Source organism: Alternaria arborescens (assembly GCF_004154835.1).
Source record: "Alternaria arborescens strain FERA 675 chromosome Unknown contig_8, whole genome shotgun sequence".
NCBI classification, from domain to species: Eukaryota; Fungi; Ascomycota; class Dothideomycetes; order Pleosporales; family Pleosporaceae; genus Alternaria; species Alternaria arborescens.
Window position 1 is genome coordinate 772,704 of NW_021167863.1, and position 24,249 is coordinate 796,952.

Consider the following 24,249-nt stretch of genomic DNA (forward strand, 5'->3'; position numbering starts at 1 on the left):
TGTCATTCGTACGCCTTGTCAGTTCGTTCGACACGTGCACTTTACCGCTCTCTTGAGTCTTTCACTTCGCCCAGAACCGCAAGCACGATCTGATTTGTTTGTCTTGGCGTTGTTGACAGCGACTTCCTCGCCCTCACTCCTGCATCTTGACTGCACCTCGCTGTCACATCCCGCGCCACTTCTTTTGCTGCTGCACATATCATCGCAACCAAAACCATGAGCACCATCTCTGAGAAGGTATCATCGGAGCTGGGTGCTGCTCCCCTCAACTTCATCTACGCCTGCTCCGTATGTTGCGCTTCCTTCGCCGATGTATACGAAGGTCACAAGGAGACCGTTCATGGTCTGTCAGATGGAATCAACCCTAAAGAACGCCTTGTGACACGGCTCTATCTCGCCAGTTGCTGCCATGTCTTCTGCAGCAGTCACCTGGAGGGTGGCGGCAAGTCGCGCGCAACGCAATATGAGGAAGCTGCTGACGCTCACGATAGGACCACCCTTCCATGCTGCTGGACAGCGACCTAAAGCAAAATGCCCCGTTTGTGTCAAGGAGAAAGGCGAGAGCGAGCCTCAGGATCTCTTCTCGATCCGCGGCTTCAATAAGGACGAGTACGATTCTCAGATCCCGCCTGCATGGTTTACTGCGCCTCCCATCCGGCTCGATGGTAGCGGCAAAGAAATGGAAGCACTGCGCGTATATCGCCCTGCCTGTATAGTCTCTGCTTCTAGCTAAGAATGACTAGTTTCAATATATCGCGCTTATACGGTACTGCCAGAACGCACATGCTACCCGCAAGCCCCTCCAGCAGGCCTATACAGAAACGGAGCAGAAACTGGCTAATGCGCAGGAACTCTTTTCGAAGGAGCGCGAAAAAGTCCTCAGTCTCCAACAGGAGAACGAGCGACTACGGTTGCAGAAGGATCAGTTCGGAGCCATGAAAGCTGAAGTCCGACGACTACAAGGCCTTGACCAAGAAATCGCGCATCTCCGTGATGTTAATCCAAAAGACCTCGAGACCTTTCTGGCCAACAAGTCAGCAATCCGCCACTACTTGAAGCTTGTTCCTATGCTAGTCGAGTAGGCTGATCATGCCGTGCATAAGAGAAGATCGCTAACTGGTCTAGTCAAAACGGAAGGATGCAGGAGCGTCTTCGCCAACTCGGCTTTGCAATGGCACTAGAACCTATACCCAACTTTGAAGGAATCGATCCTCACGCATTTGATAGCGACGAGGCTCTGCCTCAAGACATCGGGCACCCCGGTGCCAAGCTGCGAACGACAGCGTCAAGCCATACTGTGGGCAGGTCGGCGCATACAACAGGAAGAATGGGAACAGCATCTTCAGGCTCATTTATCCAGCGGCCTATGAAGCGACAACGCCTCGATTCGCCCCTTCCCAACAACACGCAAGTCGATCCTCCTTTAAGTCGTGATGCCATGCCACCTCCACCAAAGCCGATGTCTAGGATGCAGTCCATGCGCAAAATGCTTCCAGGTTTCCGAAAAAAGTCTTCGATTGATCGCTCGAATGACATCCCGGGCGATGTTTTCGAAGACAATAACGACGTTCAGATGTACGACAACGGATATTGGCGAGACACTGGAGCTGATCGACGCCCTGGACACGACGATTTCCGCAGCGAGACGCCCTATATGTCAGGAGCACTTCCTGTAGAACAGTCATTGCATGTCTCTGATCCCCGAGAGTCACAACTCCTTCCTAGTATGGGCTTCTATGACAACCGATCAGACTTTACGTTCCAGGCCTCTTCTCCGGTCAAATTGGACAAGCAAGGCAATAGTGATCGTCCTGTCCATTTACCTACCGAGCGTTCATACATTCGACTGATGGATGGGTTGTCAAGCGACAGTGGAGTAGAGTTAGGCTTGAAGGATCCTCGCAAGCAACCGAACACAATTGACCGTGCGAATGGCGAGAACAGGCAAGTGTTGCATGGTTTTCCGAACGAGGACAATCCACAAGGTGTTGATTACGAAAAGCGTTGGAATCTTGGACATCCGTTCATGCACCAATCGCCATTCAGATCTTCCACCTCTACCGATGTTCACGGTTATCTTCCTAGCCATCACCAGACTAACGGATTTACGAACAGAGTGCACAACGTCTCGGATATTAGTCCCGCCACACCGGCACCTAGATGGCAACAACATCGTGGTCACAAAATCGAGAGTGTAGTAAGTCCCTATTTCCGAAACGGTCTTGACCAGGCCCAAATTATCTCGTCACCCAGCCGCGCTGAACCTCAGGATAGTTCAAATCGTTCCGGCGGCTATCAGTCACAAAAGCCAAGGACGAACCATCACAAGATCGGCTGGGTTGAGCCTCGCAGTCTCAACGCACTCTCATTCTTCGATTCACCGGTTGATTCTAGAAATGAGCCTATCGAAGTGGACCACCGGCGCAAGTTGGTAGGATCAGTACCGACGCCTTTAGCACAGCAGTATCAGAGATGCCGTCTTGATTCGCGCGGCTCCATTACGCTTCAGGAATCCAACGACACCGCCTATGACTTTTCTAATGATCGGACATTTTACAATATACAAGCGCCTATACATACGCAAGCTGCGATCAATGTAGCGTCTGCGAATCGTCTCTCACATTCCCGCATCGGTAAAGTGCCCTCTGCTATGCCTTCGATCATTGCAAGCCGCCCATTCGCTCGTACGCAACCTCAATGGGAGAACCTGCAACGAGCAGGTGTGAGGAGTAGCCGCAACGCTTCGAACAGTGCTGCTAGAGGTAATCATGCGGTGCCATCGAGGGATGTCTTCCCTAGCGCTAGTCGGCGTAGCGTTAGACGTTGAGGGAAGTACAGAACTTTATTGTGCCTCAGCGTCTACGTTGAGTTACGCGGTTCATAGCCTTGAAGAAAACTCTTCCCATGTCGGGATCCAATGTATGCATCATCAGGAAACCAACCCATAGGGTCTTCAATATTGCAAATCATAATATGCCTATGTGTGTACTAGCGTCGCGATAGATGTTCCGGGTTCGATTTACCTCAAGCTTGTATCCAGATTCCCGTGCTGACAGCTTTTGAACACCACGACCGCAGCATGTGACATGGAGATTCGCACCACATTCCACAGATCTTCCCGTGAGATGATCGGAAACCTCTTACCGTGAACGAATTTGTTAATTCGCATCACGTTCAATCAAGAGTTTGCCCTGCGATGCTTAGCATGCTCGAGCGTTGCCCTTCTCGACACGGAGCTTGTGTGCTCACCTCACATGTAGGTAGACTATAAGGAGATGAGAAACTAGCGCGAATATGGTAAGGACCAAGGAGAATTAATATGCGACGAATATGCAACGAAGCTTCCTCGGCATGCAAGGGCCGTTGCCGGCCGCCCATGACGTCTTCATTGGCGGACTATCATGCGCAATTCGACGTTTCATACACACAACTGAAATCTCCTTGTCGACGTTTAAGATCTGAACAGCTGGCGCGATGTTTCAACTCGACGGATTTCCTTTGTTTCCGGTCTCCCCACGAATGGTGACCCCTGCATCCCCGCAAAAGCCACTGCGCATGACCCACGTTCCTGGTCATTCAAGCTTCCTTTAATATACCTAAGCAATTTATCCCGCACCACGGCTCCCAGGCTTCAGAACCATGATGCCACATTCGGCCTTTTCATATTGGCATCAGATGAAGACCCGCTCATTGCCGTGGGAGGAACGGAGGGGATGGCCCGTCCAGCTGTGGGGCGTTTAGTTATTGCAATGCAAACTATATACGGTATAAGAACGATGCTTGCTCAGTACGTGAATTGTAGAATCATACAAGCATACTCCAACTCTCCACACCATGCTTTTCAACAGTCTTTTGGCGGCTGCCGCTTTGGCCAGCACCGCTTTCGCGGCCCCAGCTGAGGAACGCCAAACCTCCGCGCGCAAGATGAAGTGGTTCGGTATCAATGAGTCTGGTGCGGAGTTTGGTGAGAAGAACTTCACAGGTGTCTACGGAAAGGAGTACACATGGTACGATCTGAACACAATCGACAAGTTCATGGCAGAAGGGATGAACATGTTCCGTTTGAACTTCCGTAAGCTGTCCTATCTTGATACCCAATATCACAATCGTTCCAAAATGTGAGACTAACAACATCAAGTAATGGAGCGCCTAACTCCCAACTCCCTCACGGCCGAGTTTGATCCTCTCTACCTAGGCAACCTGACCCAACAAGTAAACCACATCACCTCAAAAGGCTCCTACGCCATGATCCAACCGCACAACTACGGTCGCTTTCTCGGCAACATCATCACCGACACAGCCGCCTTCAAGACATGGTGGAAAAACGTCGCCGCAGAATACAAAGACAACGAACTCGTCGTCTTCGACACAAACAACGAATATCATGACATGGACCAGCAGCTCGTCTTCGATCTCAACCAAGCTGCCATTGATGGTGTACGTGCCGCCGGTGCAACCAAACAATACATCACCCCTGAGGGAAACAGCTGGACTGGTGCATGGACATGGATTAGCTCTGGCAACGGTGCTAGTCTGGTCAACTTGAAGGACCCGCAGAACAAGCTTGTTTACCAAATGCACCAGTACCTCGATACCGATGGGTCTGGTACCTCTGCCAACTGCGTCAGCGCTACGATTTTCAAGGAGAGGCTTCAGGCGGCGACAAAGTGGCTCAAGGATAACAAGAAGCAAGGTCTTATCGGCGAGTTTGCGGGTGGCAACAATGCGCAGTGTATTTCTGCGTTGCAAGATGGACTGAAGTACATGGGCGCTAACAGTGATGTTTGGCTTGGAGGTATCTGGTGGGCTGCTGGTCCATGGTGGGGTGATTACATTTACAACATGGAGCCCACCACTGGTGTGGCTTGGACGGGAATCTTGCCGAAGATCAAGAGCTACTTCTTGTAGATGAGATGACTGAAGTGGTTGAACCTTGAAGCGCTGTATGTACTTGAGCTTCGTTTCTTGTAAATATTCTTATACAAAAACATTCCTCAACCTCCACTCTTGCAGATGCTCAACCTACGGCTTACCCTCCCAAGCTTTGGTCAGATACTCCTCCGCGCCCATGAACTTGTAGTCTGGGAACCGCTGATTGAACTCGTCACTAACAACCCAGCCACCACTGCTAATCGCCTCAAAGAACATGAGGACAAACTGCTTGCTAAACGCCTCTCTCACATCATCTCCAACCGTGGGATGACTAATTAGCGGCAGCCAGCTTGTCTTCAACTCTCCCTTGGCAATATCCTCACTCTTCACGTATTCGACCTTCCAGTCTCCTCCCCTAATCTTCTTGCCCAGAGCGAGCAGTTCGTTGATGGTAGTGCGATAGCCTGTGATACCACCGACCTTGGGCCACGGACGCGTGTCATCGAGCGCACGAGCGAGGATCTCAGCATCGTCTTGAATAGCAGTAATGACAAGGGGTTGGTTTCCGTCATCGAGCACCATAGCACGTCGGTTCTCGAAGTCGAGGAAGAAGGGCCAGGTGATCAGATCGCGTTCGAGCGGGTATGGGTGCGCAAAGTAGTCCATGAAGATGGATGGCTGGAAGAGACAGTATTGCATGGATCCCAGTTCACCTTTGCTGTCAAGGTCTTCGAGATACTTTCTGATGAAGTCTTTGTTCTCGTAACTTGGGACGCCGCTGTAGTTTGCGATACCCCACTCGCTAGGTGCAAAGCGTGAGACGCCTGCCGCAATTGATGCATGGATTAGGTTCTTCTGGGCTACGTTGTCTACGTCTAAGTGGACAACGAAGAAAGATAGGACGGTATCGAAGCCCGCGAGAGCACTAGTGAGGGCATCGCGATCCGTGTAGTCTACTTGCTTGTAGGTGACCTTAGAAGATGGGTGAGGTTTTGTTGGGGCGGAGCGAGTGAAGATGGTGATGTCGTGATTGCCGGACGCGATTGCATTTTTGAGGAAATTAGTTGCGACGTCTATGAGATGTATCAGTAGAGGATAGGAGGGTTTGATTTAGAGCTAAGGACAGCTTTCATATGGTACTGATATCAAGGTGGGGTAGGTATGAATGGAAAGAAGAGGGAAACATACTTCCAGTGCCACCTGCTACCGCGATTTTGACCATGATGGCTCAATCTTTGCAAAATTGTATACAATTGACTTTGACGCGAATGAGTCAGCTGTAGAGAGTTCAGGCGTTGAGCTTCTTTCTTTGTATCGTCGCATCCATGGATCCGCTTTTGGTCCGCAGTTTTAGGCGTGTCTTCGGCAGATGACGGCATCGGTCATGACTCGTGCCACAAACCTCCAACTTTCGAAGCCATAATGGCGATTGTTGACACCTTCAATGCTTGTTTAGTCGGCGACTGCCTCAATCCAAAGTAGATGTGTGATAAGCTGCCCCTTGGTATAGCGGAGTTATACGGAGTTTGGCGGGGATAAGCAGTTTGCACCAGTTGCAGACAGGGCGTAATATTGCAAGGCTCGATGTTTAGCTGATGATTGTCAATCAAAAAACTTCAATGGTGCGCATAGCAAGAGTTCCTGAAACGTCTTTGTGGGATGCTGCGAGGCAGATTGTTCATAGTTCAGCTGATTCGACCTTTCTCGGCAGCCTTTGAGCAAATGAGGTGGTAGAGGCGAGTGAAAGACGAACATGGCAAATTGTGTGACGGAAAGATATCCGGTAGGAAGGAGCTAAGAAATGCCAACCGAACGTCAAGCCCTCAAGCATCGATCAATGGAACCTCTGGTAAAGGTTTCTCGGGTAGCGGTTTGCTTGGCAGTGGCTTCAACGCCTCCGTATACGCCGGTGGCCTCGAGGAGCTGCCTTCCTCTGGGTCGTCTCTATACGCGCCATGTGCATCCAGAAGAGCGCCCTCTTCTTCAGCCACCCTCTCCCTCCTCATGTTCTCCCAGACATCCTCCATGCCATCCCACTTCATGAGCTCACGCTGCGCGACGATCCACCAGTAAAGCTTCCAGAAAAGGAATAGGGCAAGCAAGCCCCCAACAACACTGCTGGAGATGATCCAGAACAAAGGCCAGTCCCTCCAGTGGACAAACTCGCCGAACATGTCGCGAAGAGTTCCTTTCTTGCCGTAGTAGCCCCATTCTTCTTTGCGATAGAGAAAGCGACTACCCTCTATGTCCCAGACGTCGGTTCCAAGGAAGTGCCCTATCCTACCCCAGATGGTCAAGGGCTTCTTGGCGGGAAAGGTGTAGGCCCCGGCGACTAAGCGCATGTCAACGATTTGATACTCATAGATGTTGTCGTCGGTAATGGCCTGCCCGAAAGGGTCTGCGACCTTGGTTGGTCCTCCTTTGCCACCTCTCTTCAGTAGGGTTCCCTTGATGAGCATCCATAGCATTTTCTGATCCGGACTGTCAAACTTCCAAAGTGGGCCGCTGTCCTCAGAGTATCGTGATTTTCCAATCACATCCAACGCAACGTCCCAGTACTCAGCGTCTGTGTCATCGCCTCCATGGCTATCGCTCGGGTTCGCAATGTATAGGTAATCGAATGCCGTGCGCCAGGAGGACGTCAAGGGTACTGTGCGGCACCATTCTCCAGATCCGCCATTCCCGTTCTTCAGACAATATGGGTCTTCCGACTTCAGGCCAGCGTACAGTTCTGTATGTGAGAGGTTGGAGCGGTATCGCGTGACGTCGAAGGCAGGGGGTGTGGGTATTGTAGGCAAGGGATGTAGCGGGCGATTGTTGAGGAGGACTGTCCGGTTATCGTGGGTGAGGGTTACGTTGAGGAGCTGTAGCGCGCGGTGGTTAGCATGGCCTTAGACACATTTGCGGTTAGGCCTCTTGCTTATACATACAAGTACATGATCACGGTTTACAACTTCGTCGTCTTTGTCGGTATAAGGGCAGTCCTTGCACTCTATCTTTGCAATGTAGGACGATCCGGGTACCACTGCTGCAACGGGTGCGATAGGCGCCTCACACTCTTTGGGCGCTTCCCAGTATCTGTCGAGGCTGCAGTCGAGCACCTTGGGGATGTCTGCAGCGCAGGCCGATGCAAAGAGGCCGGCAAGCAGCGAGACGCCGGACAGCAGCATGGTGGGCTGGCTCGTGGTAGAATGACCGAAGGCACCTGCCTGGCGATCCGCTCCTCGCCGCTGTCAGGGGCGTAGCGTGCCACAGCGGCAGGGATATGGCGCGACTAGCCGGCGATCAAGAAGCAAGAACGATGGTTCCCCCACCAAGCTTCTGATCTATTTCGAGCTCGTGGTCGATAAACACCCTGCACGAGGCGTAGAAAAGCAATATCGGAGGTTGCAGCAACTATTCTAGCTTGCCCTTCAACAAAGTTCATCGATATGCAACACTTAGGTTCAGCGACCATTTGCAGAATTCCTCTCTCAGGCAACCCTCATGCGATAGATATCGGAGAATCGATTCACACTTGATAGGCCGCTGAGGTTGTCTCCACGACGTGCTTCACGTTGAGCAGATCGATCAGATGCGAGAGCGTGAATATCACTAGTTGGCCATGTTATACTGGACGTTGGGGTTTTAGAGCGTCGCGCGGCTCGAGCCTGCAATGCACTTACATCCGCATCTCTCGTTTCAACATTTGCAATGAGATTCGGTGTTATTAATCTGATTGCACAATCTCAGGTGATCCAGTAGACTCTAAAGCTTGACAATAGAGAAGTAATAGGAACTCAATGTGAGTCTGACGCTTGATGACATGGCAGAGTCAGGGGCGCGCATTGTCTCTAACACCAGGTTTCATGCATTCCAGAGTTAGCAGCATTCTAGTTCCCAAGTTCATGTATTTTGTCCGCTGTTCAGCGTTCTACTTCCTGAGATCGTTGGAATGCTTTTGCGTTCGAGGTTCCTGCGGAGCGCTGGACCCTATGATGTCATACTATGAGATCACAACGCGTGACATGCGCCAGACTTTAACAACCTACACCCTCGAACCGTTGACTCTCAAACTTACCAACTTGTACTACATAAAGTCACAAAAAACCGTGTTACCACAGTCAGATCATTTACCATCCCAACAACCGCCGTCATGTCCAGCTCAACCTTCCAATCATTTTCCACATCCTCGTCCAGCACAACCATCAACGGCCAAACAACCTCGAAATCCGAACAAACCTACACGGACCCCAGTGGTACCCGCACTCAGCGCACACATCAGGCACCAGGTGAAGCGCCTCGTGTCGAGCGATTTGAAACAGATGCTGCAGGCAGACAGCTAGAGGACCCTAGACAGGCGGATGCGAAGCGGATACAGGATGTGACAGAGGAGGAAGATGCCAAGACAGAAGGGAGGCAGTATGAGGAGAGGATGGAGGACGAGTATGCTAAGAGGGAGGGTGGTGCTTGAGTGACGTGCAATGTCAATTGTCTGTAAGAAGACACGGCATTATGACGGTATTGTCAACCTACAAGCTAATCCAGAGCGACTCTTGCTATTTGCAAATAGAAACAACTTCCAGCTTTGAAGGACTTTCTTGTTTGCTAAGAGAGATATTGTTATCTTTGTGATTCCCCCCAATGGCAAGCTGTCATAGCTATACAAATCTACTGATTAGAACCCTTTCACTGCTATCTTCCATCTCTTCACGAACATGGTGCAGCTTTCATATAAGTGACATGCACACGACTACATCGAGCCCGAGCCAGTATCGACCAAGCCATTGATACCATTTCGTACCGCAGTGCTCGAAGTTCTTCAGAAGAGGTGCGAAGTCTTTTCTTGACCAGATCCAGATCAAGGATAAGTAGGTGGTTGGCAGTAGCATAGTGAAAGGCTAGGGTTTAGACACCATTGATTAGCTCTCGTGTTGTTAGCTACATGTCTACTGCCAGCTGACCTTACAGTGACGCCCACTGTCCACGTTATACTCAGCTTGTTTGGAACAGGAGATCACCACACTCTTAATGTCTCCGGGAGACTGCATTGAGTCGCAGCATAGTTTTATAAACATCGCACAATATCAATGAGATATACAGCGTAGGAGGGGAGGTGCGAGCGCAGTAGCGTATACAACCGAGAAGAGTTCAATTGTCGTTATCTATGCGCCGAAGCGTCGAAGCCAGTCCCTAAGCCCGTACCCAAACCCAAAACCCGTCACAATCCAACCTGAAACTAGACCGAAGAGAACACCAAGCCAAGATACTAATGAAAACGCCCACCGCCGGACGTATCGTCATCCTCACTGTCCGTGGTGATCCAACCAGAACTCGAAGCGGGCCTGGGATAGGCCGTTGAGAAATCTCGCCAGCTCGGCGCCAGACAGGACGTACAACTGCTCGTACCTGAACACGGGGTCTGCTGGCGGACCAAGAGGACCAGGACCGGGTGGTGGCGGTGGTGGCGGCGGCAGCAGCGAACGAAGCCCCCCTGATGGTGGTAGAGGAGGGTGAGGAGGCGGCTCGATAGGCCCATGTGCGTTGACGGTGAAGAAAGGTCGCTCCATGGCGAATGGTCTTGGTGCCGGTGGTGGTGCCGGTCTTTTGTGGTTGTTGTGGTTGTTTTGCTGCTTTACAGCAGGGGGAGAAGAGGATGAGGAAGGATTTGTGATAATGTATCAAATCTTCTTGTTAGGAGCAATGAGACTGAGGTTGCCAAAGAGTAGAAGACGTATACAAAAGTCGGTTGTTTATATAGTCCACATACTCGTGGTCCCAGCGCCTTGCGGAATCCATGCCAAGACGTGAGTGACGGTGACCTGTACTGAACGACCACCGCTTGGTAGAACCCAAAGAGATGGTATCAGTGCCCATTGCCCTTCAAATATTCAGCTCGTTCATTCACAAACTTCTCTGGAGTGTGCAGCACCTCAATTGACTTCGCGAGTCGCTGTGGTGACGATATGGGTAAACAGCTTTCTCTGGAGTTCTACCGGCAACTTGTGACTTCTAATACCATATGGGCGAACAGAGTGTGCTTAGAGAGATCACGAACATTGTTGGTGTCCATGGCGCAGCATATTGGGTATATATACTGATCAGTCCTCCTTATATCCTTCACTGACATCAGAGTTAGCAAGCTTCTAGCCCCCAAGCCATCTGCCCCTGCAGCGCCTAGTCCCAAGCTTCCCAGGATACTGCCCATGTTGAGACAAAGCCAATATACTAATGCGACCACAGGTATGAATAAAGGGGTTGGAAAGACAGGGGATAAGACAGGAGAATACGTCGTCGTTGTAGCGAGGAGGCAAGAGAGGCAGTAGGAAACGAAGATGAATGCGTACTATGGCGGAGGGAGGAGGAGGATGACAAGATGGACTGCTGAGATGATACGACGACGCCGTATAGAAAGACATGGAGGATAGTAGCAGTATGTATCCAGCATACGGTGGTTGACAGCGGGCAAAACAACCACAATCGAATTCCAAGGCACTTGTTGCGTATCGTCCATGCTCGATGTCGTATGAAACAATTCCCAAAACACATAGCAGACGCCACGCGTAAGCATGTTTCTATACATATACGCAATAGCAGGGAATTAGACGCAATCATAGAGGCCCTATAGAGACGGCTCAAGTGCAACAAGCGTCGTATAATTCTTCTTTTGCCCGCTCCACAAGACGTCTATGCCCTTTGCGACGAATGCCTGATCGAGCATATATGGCGCAGCTCCTGACTGTGTTGAGAAGATGTATGAACTGAATTTTGTCATATGCAGAAAATTCGTAGGGGCTTAGATAATATACTTTTGCTCATGGTGTACAACGCGCGGATTGCATCGTGGTGGGGTTAGGTGAAGTGCTTCGTCTCACTCCGCTGGCGGTCGCCTCAGCCTCGACACCCACGACTTCCACAAAATCAAAACGCTTTTTTCGTGATCGACAAGACCCTCGTCGGAGACCTGCGAGTGGTCACCCACATGAGCACCACCACCGAACTTGACGGCACCGTATCTTACAACGGCGGGTTCGACCAGGACCTCGTTCAACCACCCAATGAGTTCGAACCACAAATCTGCGACGTCGTGAACGCACGCAAGGTATCACCTGGAGAACTTCGGCTGTATCGTCGTGTAGGAGAGACCAAGCAGGATGACAGTATCACTCGGTGAGGGTGTGGTAAGTGGCTTCTCCTTGGACGCAGAGCTAACTTGCCTAGGGCGCAGACAGTCAAGGGCATGTGACCTCCCGCATAGCCTTTTGCTGAGTTTCGATGAAACGTACTGTATTTGTATTGACAGATAGTAGCGATGCGATACACCAGTGGTCAGAATGCTCGTTCCGGTCAAGGCGTGGCTCCTCCGCGGCGGTCAGACTGAGCTCCAAGAACCCACCTACCCTGAGGCAGCAACCCAAGAGAGCGACTAGAAGACATCACAAGACCTATGGATGGCTAGCAGATGAGCCAGTGATCCAAAACGGACGTCGGAGATCGCTTGGTGCCATTTTGGTTCAATACCCTGCTTACGGACGTTCTCAGCAAAGCCACGAAGTGCTTCCCGACCCACCGATACCACAGACATGCCTCGATGATATACGAAGGACCAGAAGCTGATGAGATTCATAGTCATAGCAAGCGCGTCAACGCACCAGTCTTGACCAGACTGTTGAGATACCGCTTTGGATTTGGACAGGTCGGTGAAACGGCTGTGACGGCGCTTCGTAAAGCGTATAATACAGAAAAAAGGCCATGGACAAGTTCGCGCAACCGATCTACATTTTCAAGCTTACACAAGCAACTCGTAGACAGAATCCGTGGAGCGCGAGATGCTTGTTTGGACAGCGCCCACCACGATGCCCACGATCGCCAATCTACAGCTCATGACAAGTGTAGCGACACACACAAAAAGGTCGAAGACCCTATGAACGATGCAGTCAGAGGATCAAGTTAGAGCTGCGTATCCCTCGTATAAGATAAGGCACGTGCAACGGAGCAGAGATGTCGCCTCTAAGCACGCCCAGTGTTTGGATGTCCAGCGGCTGTCTTGACTCTCCGCCGTAAGGAACAAGGATCGCCCATTCGACAACGCATTTGACGAGGCGACCTTGCCTTCGCCTTGAAAATGTACAGGATGTTTAGAAGTGACACTTCTGAGCTCGATTGGCGTCAAGAGTTGCCGACAGATGGCTTCTCGAGGATAGGGCGCTGATGCGTAGAGCAACGGGGATGCGCATGATCGGCAATTTTCGACCCTCCAAAAGGTACCAAAATTTGCAACACGGTTCTTCGTCTTCAAAGACTTTCATTGCCCGATGATCATCCAATCGTTGTTGCCTAGGTGGTAGCTTAGAGAGTTTGTGGTGTAGATGCTACTGTTGATCGATGTCGCAAAGCTACCTTGACGCGAGGGAGCGTTCGAGCGGCCTACAATAAACTCACTGCGACTCGATACCTTCTCTCCTTGAGATGTACGACCTGAAACTGAGTGCTGACGTGCCTGAACGTCCCAGACGCCGTTCAGTTCCGCCCGTAGCAATTCGTTCTCTTCTTGGGCTCTACGATAGTACTCGGCGTCAGGTCGCAGTGGTCGCGGCGATGGAGATTCGCAACAGAAAGCGTCCTAAAAGTACAATTCTGCGCAAATGCCCACCGTCATTGATGGATAGGGCCCCTACCTCGCCCTATCCAGTCGCCCCCTCCAAGTACCTTGGGGCGTCCTGATGCTCTAATAAAAGCCCGCGAACTAGAAGATGTTAACAACATCCACTGCAGATAAGAATCTTCACACTAACAGATTTCCGATCGGATTCCTGGAATGAAGATACGGCGATGTTTAAGTCGATGACACGAGATGTATGAGGCGTTACTGTAGGCATTGGCGTAGCCCGCGCCAGAGGTATACGGAGAGCTGTCGTTGTACGAAGAGGGCTGCTGGACACTGAAATACTGACCAGTGTTGGATGTGTAGTTGCGCGAAGCGGCGTATCCTGCGGTTGCAGGTCTCCTCCTAGGACAGACTCACCATGCAGCTGCTGTGGGGTTAGCGGTGGAGCTTGGCATGGTTGTCAATAGGCATACCTCTTCGCACGACTTTGCATCGAGCAAACCCAGCTCGATGAAGGCTCGGGACCTTGATCGGTACGCTTGGTACGGGTAAGTGCCCGTGATGTGAAGATTCGGCAAATGCGGTGTGCCTGCCATCTCTGATATTCAGTACGGAGATCAAATGTGCGCGAGTGTTGCAGGTAAGGAGGGAGAACGACTGCCTTGTCGCGGGCTTCGCACGACAGCTGGACATGGAAGCCCAACGACAAGGCCGCAAATGCGAATTCGAGGTTCTTGGGGTGGGGCGATATTTTCGGTGTTGAAGTTTGTGGAACGATCAACAGTGCCCCGACCCCAAGATTGTCGAGAAGCTCGAGTGCCGGTGCTGAGTCAGTTCTACGAAAGAGTCCAGGGATGTCTAAGAGGAAGCATATACCAGATCGTTCTCCCTCCCACATAACGACGGCCGTGCCGAGGCTACCCAAGTTGTGGAAATCCTATGGCCAAGGTGACTGCTTGTCGAGGGTAGCCACCGAAGCACGGCTATTCATGCTCGGTGTGGATCAATTGCATGACTACCCAGCGAGTCAGCAAGTGCTATGATATGATGGGAGCGGTGAGTTGTAAACATACTCCACGCCGATCTGTTGGAAGTTGCGTTTACCGCCGAAGGCTAGCGGACATCCTTATCTTGTTGAATGCAACAGCAAACCGGACATGTTTGTGTAGTCGACCGGGGTTCCGGTTTGCAGGAAGATGTCTTTGCCTTCTGCGGCAACGCGCTGTCGTAGTGGATGAAAACGCTATGAGCAACACACGACATCAGCCGGAATTGAAGTCGATCCTGAGTGTCGTGTGTACCATACTAAATGTGATCAGCGAGACATGTATTGGAAGATGGTGACGGTGCTTACGCGCTTCACCCACCAGGACAGCTCTTTCTGGTCCAGCCCCCCTCCTTAGCAAAGTCGGCGTTGAGTCAAAGCTACTGTGGATCCTTGGGATCATAGACGCTCGACTTGCGCTTGAGAGGAGAGCTGATACCAGACATGCCAGTGTTGGTGTCGACCTTCAAGGATTAGGTGACTGAGGTCGACACCAACCTGGATAGGCTGAGGCCGGCGCTGAAAGGCGTGTTAGTATTACAGGAATGTGCTAAAAGTTCACGAGGGGGCATGAGAGAACCTTTGAGCAAGGCTTGAGTTGTTGTCAAAGGCGGGGTCGTCGATGGTGCTCACAGTGACTCGGTGCGCTCGAGGAAAGGAGGGGAGCATGCGACTTACTAGAGATAGGTATCCATCGTTGATGGGCCCAGCAGGCGAACCTGGAAAAGATGAGCCTGAGCTCGAGGATCTTGTAATCCAAATGTGGGTAGTGGGGTGTAGAAGAGATGAAGTTAGAAGTCGGTGGGCAAGCTTATATGGCGCCTCTGTCTAGGCTGCCAGCCTTGTCGCTAAGGCTCGCGCCTTCGCGCTCACCACAGGTTGACATTACTGGTGGTGCAGGATGCCCCCGAGGTCGTATCAACACCAGGAGAGTTGGACAAGGTTGCTACGGCCTTTAGAGAGCTCTTTGTACCGCTTCACGAACCTTGGGGAGGGCGGTTATCGAGCTATCTGCAGGGATGAGTAAAGGTTCAGTGACCCGGACCCTGACTGTTTATATCGAGCTAGGGGTGAGGTGGAAAAAAGGTGTGACCGTGCGGCGTGCTTGGGGCTCACCGAAGGGGTGCAAATGTGGAAGTGCAACACCACCACATCGTTACAGAAGCATCACAACAGTCGCAGGAGAATATCATGAGATCTGCGCTGCTTTTCGTACAGCTCCGAGAGTTTTTGGTCTGGTGGTGGTGGAGATACGACGCGGAGGGTGTAGATCGCTCGAGATCAAACTGTAAAAGCCAGCTGGAGCAGTGAAGGAACACGAACCTCTGCTCTGGCAAGCTGACGAGGTTGGTATGAACAGCTTCATACATCATGCCCATAAATGTTCGCAAAGATATGGAGAGCATGGCAGCCAATCCCTGACCCCTACCTCTATCCTCCGATTTTTCTGGTCCGAGTCGATAGTGTGGTTGTGTAGCAACAGCCAAAATGGGTATAAGTACAGAGTCTTTGGTGAAAACCTCTGCTCAATTGCCTGGGGTGCCTTGAGGTTGCCGCGTAAGAGGCAGATATTTTACCACCAAAGCCGCGGCGACCGTCCCCCATCGCGCCACAACCACGAACAGCTACCGAATGTTGAATGATTCCACCCCTGTCAGACTCGAATCTACGAACTCGCGCTTTTCCGGTACAATCGATACCTACGAGGTGCAGCTGGCGCCTCGAGCCAACCAAGGAGCCACGACAGTACACCGAAGACCCAGCTTATTGTAGAGCACGAACAAACGAATGATTGCGAAACTATGAAGTAGAGATGCACTAAATCGTACAAGAAAGCTCTTCAGCATGTGAGCGACACTGTGGGCGGACTGTCAGTCGTCGAGGTTTTAGTATTTCGCACGGCTGAAGACTCTCAGCGGTCCTGGGTCTATCATCAAGGCCACAAATGGATACGTCAGGATGCCAGAGAATCACGAGATACGGTGCAAATTTTGCAAGCCCAGGGAAGCAAGCCAGCTCGCGAGCTCTCCAGCGGGTATGGTAGCAAAGAGTAAAAGGGTTTACAGGTATGCACCAAATCACAGCCAGTATAAGCGAAAACACAACGCTCATTGAATATGCTCCAAACGCTATATACAACGGTATCGAGATCGACCACCTAACCTGGAAACCGCGTTAAGAGGGACATAGTTGATTGCGTCTATGATTATGACCTTCCGCACTCTCGAGCCTTGCCGTAACCACCGACTTTCCTCTTACACGATCACCAACATTCGAATAAATCCCACCACCACCCCAGTCTCTTGCGTACCGGACTGAACGAGATCGAATTATACCACTTCCGCCCGTCAAACGCGAAAAACCTTTCTATCAACGCAGCTCTTGTCAACAATCTCTGTATCCAACCACATTACAACCTCCAGCATATCAGCAGGATTGATCAGAGTTGGAAGAAGACGCTGACCGAGGCGACAGCAACAAAGAAACCTCTAGCAGTAGGAATTTTGACAACCATGAGTTTGAAAAAAACAGGCGGACGCTGTTATCGCTGGGGTCATAAGATGTAGCGGTAGCGTTGTAGACAAAATCTCTTGTGGCACGCCTTAGAGTATATATCGAATGCAACAACGAGGTCCGTTATCTAAGCGTCGAGAGCAAGCATCTATATGGTAACTGTGACCTGATCAGAAAAATGAAAAGCTTCAATCCTTTGGTCACAGCTCATGATCCGTGCACAAAGTGTATGTAACGCGTATAATGATGCGCTTCATGTAGTAGGTGGCAAGCAGACGAAGAAGATGCAGTGTGTTATAGATAATAAAACTCGATTCTAATTGGTTGCCGAACGCATCTGTTGAGCTGCATCCAGGATATTGTTCTCAATGCATCTTTTCACGTGTATCAGTTTTCATATCATGATTAGACTACAAGAGAATAGGAGGCTGTCTTTACTCCTAGTCGGCCTTGATCATTAGAGCCCAGACATCGTCGTCCCAGATGTCTACATCAGAATCTTCATTCGCATTCAGTTCAGCTGTCATATTGTTGTTGGCATCGTCCAGCGGAGAAGGGAGGGGATCTTGAGGCTGTTCGTTGTTAGTATGGGTATCTTCCGCACATATCACCAAGCTTACTTGTGCCTGGGAAACAGCGTTGTTCTCGTCTTTCTTCTCGCTACCACCATTGTCGTCTTCAGGCTCGTGAACCGGACTCTTCTTCTGCGAGACACGAGCAGGCTCAGGCATAGCGCCACCAGATACTCCACTTGCATTAATCAAGTCGCTGTCAGACACTGAATCTGACTTGTCTCCCTCACCAAGCCGAGCTCTAAGGAGCATACGAGTATTCCAAGTGGGATGCTTGTTCGCAGCGCTGATCTCATTCATCTCCCGCTCTTGATCTTGCTGCCACTGCTGCTTCTTCATGTCGGTCGCTGTAACATCCTTCATCTCTGCCCCCTCCAGCTTCGCTTCCCTAGCGCATAGTGTCTTTGTCCATTCAAGTTCAACCCACGAGACTGGTTGGCCTTTTTGGCGCCTGTCAAGAATACTACGAGCCTTTTCCAAGTCGGCCTGGCGCTTTGGCTTCTGTGCTTCGTCGACGATCTGGGCGGCCTGAGGGCGAGTAATGTCAGTAGTCAATACTGGGGCTCTCGAGGACGCGACGACTTACGAAGCCGATTGATATGGGTGTCTCTTCTGGCACTGATGAGTTCACGAGAGCTTGGCGGTGCCCAAGTGTGTTCTGGTTGCGAACGAGCTCCGCCTGGGCGGAAGTAATATCACGGTATGCGTCGCCGAGGGAGTTTGGTGATTTGTGAGCAATGCGCTTCTCGCGGGCCATTTTATCAAGATGAGTTTGTTGAAAGAGATTAATGAACTGTAGAGTTGACCTTGTGTTGGTGGGGGCGGAGAATGGGAAGAACACAGTGGGAAGAGTGTTTTTGCGTTTGTCGTGGAAGTCTTTCATTTTCGCGACTAGAGCGTCTCATAGTACTGCTGTTCGTCTGATCCTATTCCTATAACCACATGTGATGACCGTATATAGTAGGACGGGTAGATCTGCTTTTGCATGAGTTATCGAATTTGGTGGTATCATAACTGTGCAAAACAATGAGATGACGGAAGAACGAATGATATCAGGCAGAAATGCGATGGACATTCAATGCTGAAGTATACATAATGGGTATTATACAAGCGCTCATAGTAACATAAGAAAACCGACAACTCCACGCTTCACATCATTCAGTATCATGATAAAAGGAAATGACGTCCGTATGGGCATCGCCTAAACAACCGCTCCACGGCTGCTTGTAAATATGGCGGCTGAGGGGGACTTCTTAGACATGGTCGTGTCTTCCAAGCAACTTGCCCTTCTTGCCGAGAGCCTTGGCCTCGCCCTGCTTGATCTTCGCAAGTCTCGCCCTATAACATTGTTAGCGCCATATTCCCTTGATGCAACTCACATGAACTTACTCCTCAGCAGCTTCCCTCTCTAGGCGATGAACATGTTCTCTTGCTTCCCTTACAGCGTTCTTCGCAACGAAAAGCGCGCGGTCAGCATCCCTCTCCGCTGCCTCGGCGTTCATCAAGCTCTGCTTAGCAGTAGCAATGCTAGGGTCTCCGGAGCCACGGCTGAACATGCCAGATGTGCGCTTGGGCGAGGAAGTATGTGTGGTAGTAGTGCGGCTGGTGGAGCTGCTGTGGCGTGTGTCCCGGTATGAAGGGGACGAAGAGCGGCGCCTGGAGAACATGGAGTGTTTTTGAGGAGGAGCAGGTGGAGGACTGGGCTCGCGCTTGGATCCGAAGAGAGGCATGTTGATGGTTTGGTGTATTGGTACGGAAAGGCTCAAGTTGGAGATGACACGAGGTCTGGGTAGCTACTGTTTAGCTAGAAATTGGAGATGACAGATTCTGGAGTATAGAACAGAGGGTTCGGGAAACAGATGCCGTGCCTTATATGTGAAGTGTCCCTGTCATAGCGCGCTCTTTCGTCGTGTCTCCCAGGTGTCTTTAAGGTCGTGAAAGCAGGGTTCGGAAACCCGCATCGAGTGACGTCAATGCCCCAAAGCAAGGGGTGATCGGCGCCTCCAACATCACAGAAAGCAGCCGCATCGTCATCGCTCAGCTACGAGATGAATTGATAGCCAGAAAAACGATTGTCGTGAAACATTGATTGCGATATTGTGAATTGAAGCTTAGCGTGGTGTTCAGGTTTATGTGGGTCTGCAAGTACGCGTTCAGCGGCGGATACTGTGCCGGAGACCTCTGGTGTACCGGACTTGAGCAGAGCTAGTGAGCTTAACTAAACTTCAACTTCAAGGAACTCGCTGCCGTTGCATCCGAGCGAGTTGTTGGAACCGTGTCTTAACCCCCATTCTCGTGAAGGCAACACTTGACTTTTAGATAAGCTGAAGTCGCGTCATGTCCTGGTGCTCATGCGCGGAACGCCATGTCGCGCAAGCTATTGTTGAAGATGCAAGACCAGGAGAAAAGCAAAGACGCGCCCTGCATCTAATGCCCCTGAATGATTGGCATGCCTACCATGTGTTTTGTGCATGCAACATCGGAAAGGGACGACATGATCACATTACTTATCTACACCTGACCACGACATCAGGGCTAAGCGCCGCATTCCCGCGAAGCAGGTACAACGCGCAAGATCGTACAACTGGTGATAACATCTATTTTGCTTGACAAGGTCGATCTTGCTAACTCCAGACACTCGTCCGCCATGCATATGCAACATGTATACCAAAACGCCACCCAATGCTCGCTATGTATATAATACAACATGGTTCAACCACATTTAGCACCTTCGCTGTTGCCCATCATTGTTTTGCTCGTGGTCTTTATAATGCTAATGACCATTACGGTACATCCAAATGCAGCAACAGCCCCCGCCAAGTACGTCTTGGAGCTTCTCTGACTAAGCTTCATGTAGCATAGAGGCGGCAAAATGAACGCCAGTGCACATGCAGATGTTGCGCCGAATAACTCAAATACAACGCCCAGATCGCAGGTGAGGAGTGAGAGGGTGAGGGCAGAGACGACGAGTGAAGTAGTGAAGATGAGATGGCGGTTCGGATGGTAGGGTTCCTCGGGGAACCAGTAGTTGTTCATGACTTCTCGGCACACGAAGGCTTCAAGTGGAAGGGTCGTAAGCATGTTGAGGCCGAAACACAACCGCGCAATGTTGACCATGAGATTATCATTGGGAAAGTTGTTGAGCACGTTGCCGAGGGTCTTGTCACCGAACGTCAGGTAGCCTGACAAAGCCATGACAAGACATGCGACCAGGGATATGCTGGTGCTGTAGTGTGTGACGCGTGTAAATCGATCGATGGTGGGCTTCCGCAGCGAGCCGTATATAAGGAGGCTGTTGTGGTGGCAGACGAAGGCGAAGGCTATCACACCGATCGCCTCGAAGATACCGGATCGAATGATGAGGGAGCCACGAAGTTGACCCTTGGACTCGGCAGGTACGCGGAAGGCTTGCGTGACTACGGTCACGATGATGATGGTCATGCTAACTAGTGCCAGACCGCTAGCTTTGGCAAGCTACATATTGTCAGCCCGGTCGGTGTGCTGGATCACAGTGCATACCTTTGATATATCCCGGTAAAGCGACAGTGGAAAGGATATGCCGAGAATAAGCAGGATCATGATGGCTCTTCTGTTGGTCAGTAGCCAGAGGAACGACATATCTGCCAAAGAAGGGAACATTGAATCCAAGACCCTTGGTATCGTGTCTCCAACTACTACGCAGAACGCGACCATGCCTCCAAAAGCACTGTATGCTGTCAATAACCTGCATTCGGTATGCCGTGGGGTGAACATACAAGACCCATTGCGCGAGAGATATGGCTATCAATCCTGATTTCCCAAAACAGTGCTGAACCGTGGCTTGGAACGAGTCGGTACCGCTGAGCTTGGAGTTTATGACGATGAGTCGTATGGTCCAGTCTACCACGACAGTAAGGCCGATCAGGAGGGCGGTGCCTGCCAAGAGGCCTGCATTGCGGATGGCGTAGGGTTGACCGATGATTCCAGCGCCTCTGTTTTGGATTAGCTTCCATGCTTAGATTCCGTGTTTGACGGGCATACATTATGCTGTTTGCCATGTTCATAAAGGCGCTCCGCATCCCGCTCCGTGGCTGTGCACTCTCGAGGTGATCTTCCGGATTGAATGATTGTTCTGCGACAGTGACGCTAGGCGCCTCTATCCCAGTGAGCAGAGGAAGTCGCTGTACTCTTTCCCGCCCATCATCGCCGTCCATGTAGTCATCTCCGTCCATCTCCAGCCAGTCGCCATTGGAGTCTCCGTTCATGCTCCTCCTGGGTTCCTCAAAGCGCACCCGGTTTGGCGTTCTCGGCGTGCCATCGGGCCGGGGCTGTGCGAAAGACGATTGCCGTTTGAAGTTGCCATTTGGTCTTGACCCTGGCGGTGCTGGCGACGCGGATGTGGTTCGTGACGACGAGGGCGATGGAGACAGGTGTCGCGGACTTGCTTTGCGCTCGTGTTCGGGTTCCGAGTCGGTGTCTGAAGGATGCTCATGCAGGAGCCCTTTGCTTTCGCTCATCGTGGCATTGTCGAATTTAAGGGAGGCGTGCAACTCGAGCGCTTGTTAAGGTGTCATTCCCGACTTCTGACATCGGACATTGGACCCCTGTTTCGACACTAGTCCGCTTCCGGCCTAGCTCACTCCTGCGCTTCCGGCCACGACTTGTGGGGCGAATACGGTCAAGCAGAACGATGTCATACACTTGAGCATTAAGTCTCCCGCTAAAACTACGTACATGCTAGGTTCTTCAACTGTCCCGTCTCTTCTTGAGATCGCCCAGATTCAGCCCTCCAACTGCAGTCGATACATCCTCTATCAGAGTTTTCATTGCTGCATTCAATGTACATGAATGGGCCCGAGAGTAACTTCCATTAGCAGAGTACCACCATGGAGACTGCATGGCTCCCACTAGTTCACAGGTTCTGTCGAAACTCAAACCAGGAAATGGAACCTCTGGTCGAGGCGACATGAAATTCAGCCGGCTCAACTCTTTCGTCACACTACCGAGAAGAAAGGATCCGCACATGAATGACTGATTCGCATTGGACGGGCACAAATAATCGGTGGAACGGTATCTCTCGAGACGGTCGTGAAGGGCTTCGATAACAAACTCGATGGCCTGGTATCGCGTATTGTCGATTTCATCTGCAGTATGTAAACGGTCACGTATCTCATCAGAACGACGAATAAACGTACCTGATAATATTGGAGGAATGGGAAGATCTAAAGTTCGGAGTGCTTCGGTGCTTTGCTTGATAGCTACGGTGGTGGCCTCCTCGAATTGCTGATCTTTATCGAACAACCATGCTACCCAGATCCACAATACCAGATCTCTGCAGTATACTGTAGGTATAGACACCCTGATAAGTTCTTGGATCCACATCTCGGTGAACACGTCCAGGGACTCTCCGAAAGTGTAATAGTCCTCAAGGATGGCGATCTTGGCAAGCATATCCAAACTCACTTTTCGTGGCACCTGCTTGTTGCGACCGTGCAAGATCTGAAGAACGATGAGAAACGCTTCTGGGTCCCAGTCACTGGCTTGTACATGGAAGAAACCATCGATTTCGTTGCGAACGGATTCGGTGAACCCGTCCTTGTTCAGCGCTCGCTTGAACACAGGCGACGCGAGCATTAGGTGGCGTGAGGAAACATGGTAGTGGATTGACTCTTCTTCAGGCTCAACAGGCTCTTTGTGTCTAGTCAGTGAAGGCGCAACTTCGCTGGCAGATGAAGCCCCTGCAGATCCGTTGGACCCGCCAAACCCGTCCTCAAGAAAAGTTCCACTGCTATCAACAGCGAGTCCATCAAGTGCCAAAGAAGGATAGTGTTCTGGGAGGTTTAAGCTGTGCTGAGTCAGACCAAGGTTCATATAAGGTTAGTACTCTGCTTACCTATCGACTCTCCTTTTGCTCTTTTTCTTCCTTTCCTTCTTCGAGACACGTACTACTGGACTCTGTGGTTTCTCTTCAGAATCCCAAGGCGCGAAGGTCGTACAAGGATTTCTGAGAATTAACACCGTATCTGGATCTGGGTCGATTACGTGCACGACGGGTGCCATGGCCGATATAGAGGAATATGTATCGATTGTTTGTCTTAAAGGTGTCGAGATTCTTAGGCAAGGACTGAAGCAGGCTGAGGAGAGTACGCATCACTGCGGCGCAATGTTAAACATCCTTTACTTTCACCTGCGGTAAAGTCACCAATGATAGGTGGCCGGCAAGCTATCAGTGCGGAGTCGTGCAGGAACTCATTCGCTGTCAGCGCCAACACGACAGGAAGAACCCATTATTGGTCGCTTGCGTTACACAACGCCGCTGAGCTGCGTCGCTAACAATCGTGGTCTATGAAGTGCATGCGGATCTCGATGCGATGAAACAGATAGTGTAGCAAGACGAGTAATCATCAAAATGTGAGTGTATTACCACGACGAAAGGCACTATATAGCGGTTCGAGGTTCTAGGATGGCATGTGAAGGGATGCGATGCTGGCGGCTAGCGTTGGACGGGGCCAGGAAGACATCATTGGCGGAGATCATCTCTCCGCGAGCAGTCGCATCCTTCTCATCTCCTTTGGCATCGATTCTAAACTTCACCCTAGCTCTATCGAGTGCAGAGGATGGTTGCGAATTTGATGTCATGCAAACATTATACGACTCCAGATCTTCCGCGGCTCCAGCAG

At 51.0% G+C, this 24,249-nt stretch overlaps 11 protein-coding genes across 11 annotated transcripts; 4 read left to right on the plus strand and 7 right to left on the minus strand.

Annotated features, from left to right (window-relative positions):
* Nucleotides 1-463: 463 nt before the first annotated feature.
* On the plus strand, nucleotides 464-2,827 carry AA0111_g4491 (hypothetical protein; the record flags this gene model as incomplete). Its single annotated transcript, XM_028650500.1, has 3 exons — nucleotides 464-694; nucleotides 744-1,078; nucleotides 1,126-2,827. The coding sequence occupies 3 exons, from the start codon at nucleotides 464-466 to the stop codon at nucleotides 2,825-2,827; spliced, it is 2,268 nt and encodes a 755-aa protein (XP_028507975.1).
* A 1,007-nt stretch (nucleotides 2,828-3,834) lies between these two features.
* On the plus strand, nucleotides 3,835-4,908 carry AA0111_g4492 (putative endo-beta-1,4-glucanase B; the record flags this gene model as incomplete). The annotated part of the gene is made up of 2 exons (XM_028650501.1): nucleotides 3,835-4,072; nucleotides 4,139-4,908. 2 exons carry the CDS (start codon nucleotides 3,835-3,837, stop codon nucleotides 4,906-4,908), a joined length of 1,008 nt encoding a protein of 335 aa, XP_028507797.1.
* A 114-nt stretch (nucleotides 4,909-5,022) lies between these two features.
* AA0111_g4493 (hypothetical protein) lies at nucleotides 5,023-6,094 on the minus strand (the record flags this gene model as incomplete). The annotated part of the gene is made up of 2 exons (XM_028650502.1): nucleotides 5,023-5,945; nucleotides 6,061-6,094. The coding sequence occupies 2 exons, from the start codon at nucleotides 6,092-6,094 to the stop codon at nucleotides 5,023-5,025; spliced, it is 957 nt and encodes a 318-aa protein (XP_028508086.1).
* A 601-nt stretch (nucleotides 6,095-6,695) lies between these two features.
* AA0111_g4494 (hypothetical protein) lies at nucleotides 6,696-8,042 on the minus strand (the record flags this gene model as incomplete). The annotated part of the gene is made up of 2 exons (XM_028650503.1): nucleotides 6,696-7,736; nucleotides 7,803-8,042. The coding sequence occupies 2 exons, from the start codon at nucleotides 8,040-8,042 to the stop codon at nucleotides 6,696-6,698; spliced, it is 1,281 nt and encodes a 426-aa protein (XP_028508087.1).
* Nucleotides 8,043-9,007: 965 nt separating this feature from the next.
* Nucleotides 9,008-9,325, plus strand: AA0111_g4495 (hypothetical protein; the record flags this gene model as incomplete). The annotated part of the gene is made up of 1 exon (XM_028650504.1): nucleotides 9,008-9,325. One exon carries the CDS (start codon nucleotides 9,008-9,010, stop codon nucleotides 9,323-9,325), a length of 318 nt encoding a protein of 105 aa, XP_028507976.1.
* Nucleotides 9,326-10,157: 832 nt separating this feature from the next.
* Nucleotides 10,158-10,421, minus strand: AA0111_g4496 (hypothetical protein; the record flags this gene model as incomplete). Its single annotated transcript, XM_028650505.1, has 1 exon — nucleotides 10,158-10,421. The coding sequence occupies one exon, from the start codon at nucleotides 10,419-10,421 to the stop codon at nucleotides 10,158-10,160; it is 264 nt and encodes an 87-aa protein (XP_028508089.1).
* A 1,412-nt stretch (nucleotides 10,422-11,833) lies between these two features.
* Nucleotides 11,834-12,097, plus strand: AA0111_g4497 (hypothetical protein; the record flags this gene model as incomplete). Its single annotated transcript, XM_028650506.1, has 2 exons — nucleotides 11,834-12,021; nucleotides 12,073-12,097. The coding sequence occupies 2 exons, from the start codon at nucleotides 11,834-11,836 to the stop codon at nucleotides 12,095-12,097; spliced, it is 213 nt and encodes a 70-aa protein (XP_028508088.1).
* A 5,361-nt stretch (nucleotides 12,098-17,458) lies between these two features.
* AA0111_g4498 (hypothetical protein) lies at nucleotides 17,459-18,473 on the minus strand (the record flags this gene model as incomplete). Its single annotated transcript, XM_028650507.1, has 3 exons — nucleotides 17,459-17,590; nucleotides 17,639-18,118; nucleotides 18,177-18,473. The coding sequence occupies 3 exons, from the start codon at nucleotides 18,471-18,473 to the stop codon at nucleotides 17,459-17,461; spliced, it is 909 nt and encodes a 302-aa protein (XP_028508091.1).
* A 370-nt stretch (nucleotides 18,474-18,843) lies between these two features.
* AA0111_g4499 (hypothetical protein) lies at nucleotides 18,844-19,320 on the minus strand (the record flags this gene model as incomplete). Its single annotated transcript, XM_028650508.1, has 2 exons — nucleotides 18,844-18,928; nucleotides 18,980-19,320. The coding sequence occupies 2 exons, from the start codon at nucleotides 19,318-19,320 to the stop codon at nucleotides 18,844-18,846; spliced, it is 426 nt and encodes a 141-aa protein (XP_028508090.1).
* Nucleotides 19,321-20,302: 982 nt separating this feature from the next.
* AA0111_g4500 (Vacuolar amino acid transporter 2) lies at nucleotides 20,303-22,086 on the minus strand (the record flags this gene model as incomplete). The annotated part of the gene is made up of 4 exons (XM_028650511.1): nucleotides 20,303-21,064; nucleotides 21,110-21,296; nucleotides 21,346-21,561; nucleotides 21,611-22,086. 4 exons carry the CDS (start codon nucleotides 22,084-22,086, stop codon nucleotides 20,303-20,305), a joined length of 1,641 nt encoding a protein of 546 aa, XP_028508201.1.
* A 229-nt stretch (nucleotides 22,087-22,315) lies between these two features.
* On the minus strand, nucleotides 22,316-23,629 carry AA0111_g4501 (hypothetical protein; the record flags this gene model as incomplete). The annotated part of the gene is made up of 3 exons (XM_028650512.1): nucleotides 22,316-22,713; nucleotides 22,765-23,414; nucleotides 23,463-23,629. 3 exons carry the CDS (start codon nucleotides 23,627-23,629, stop codon nucleotides 22,316-22,318), a joined length of 1,215 nt encoding a protein of 404 aa, XP_028508170.1.
* Nucleotides 23,630-24,249: the final 620 nt, after the last annotated feature.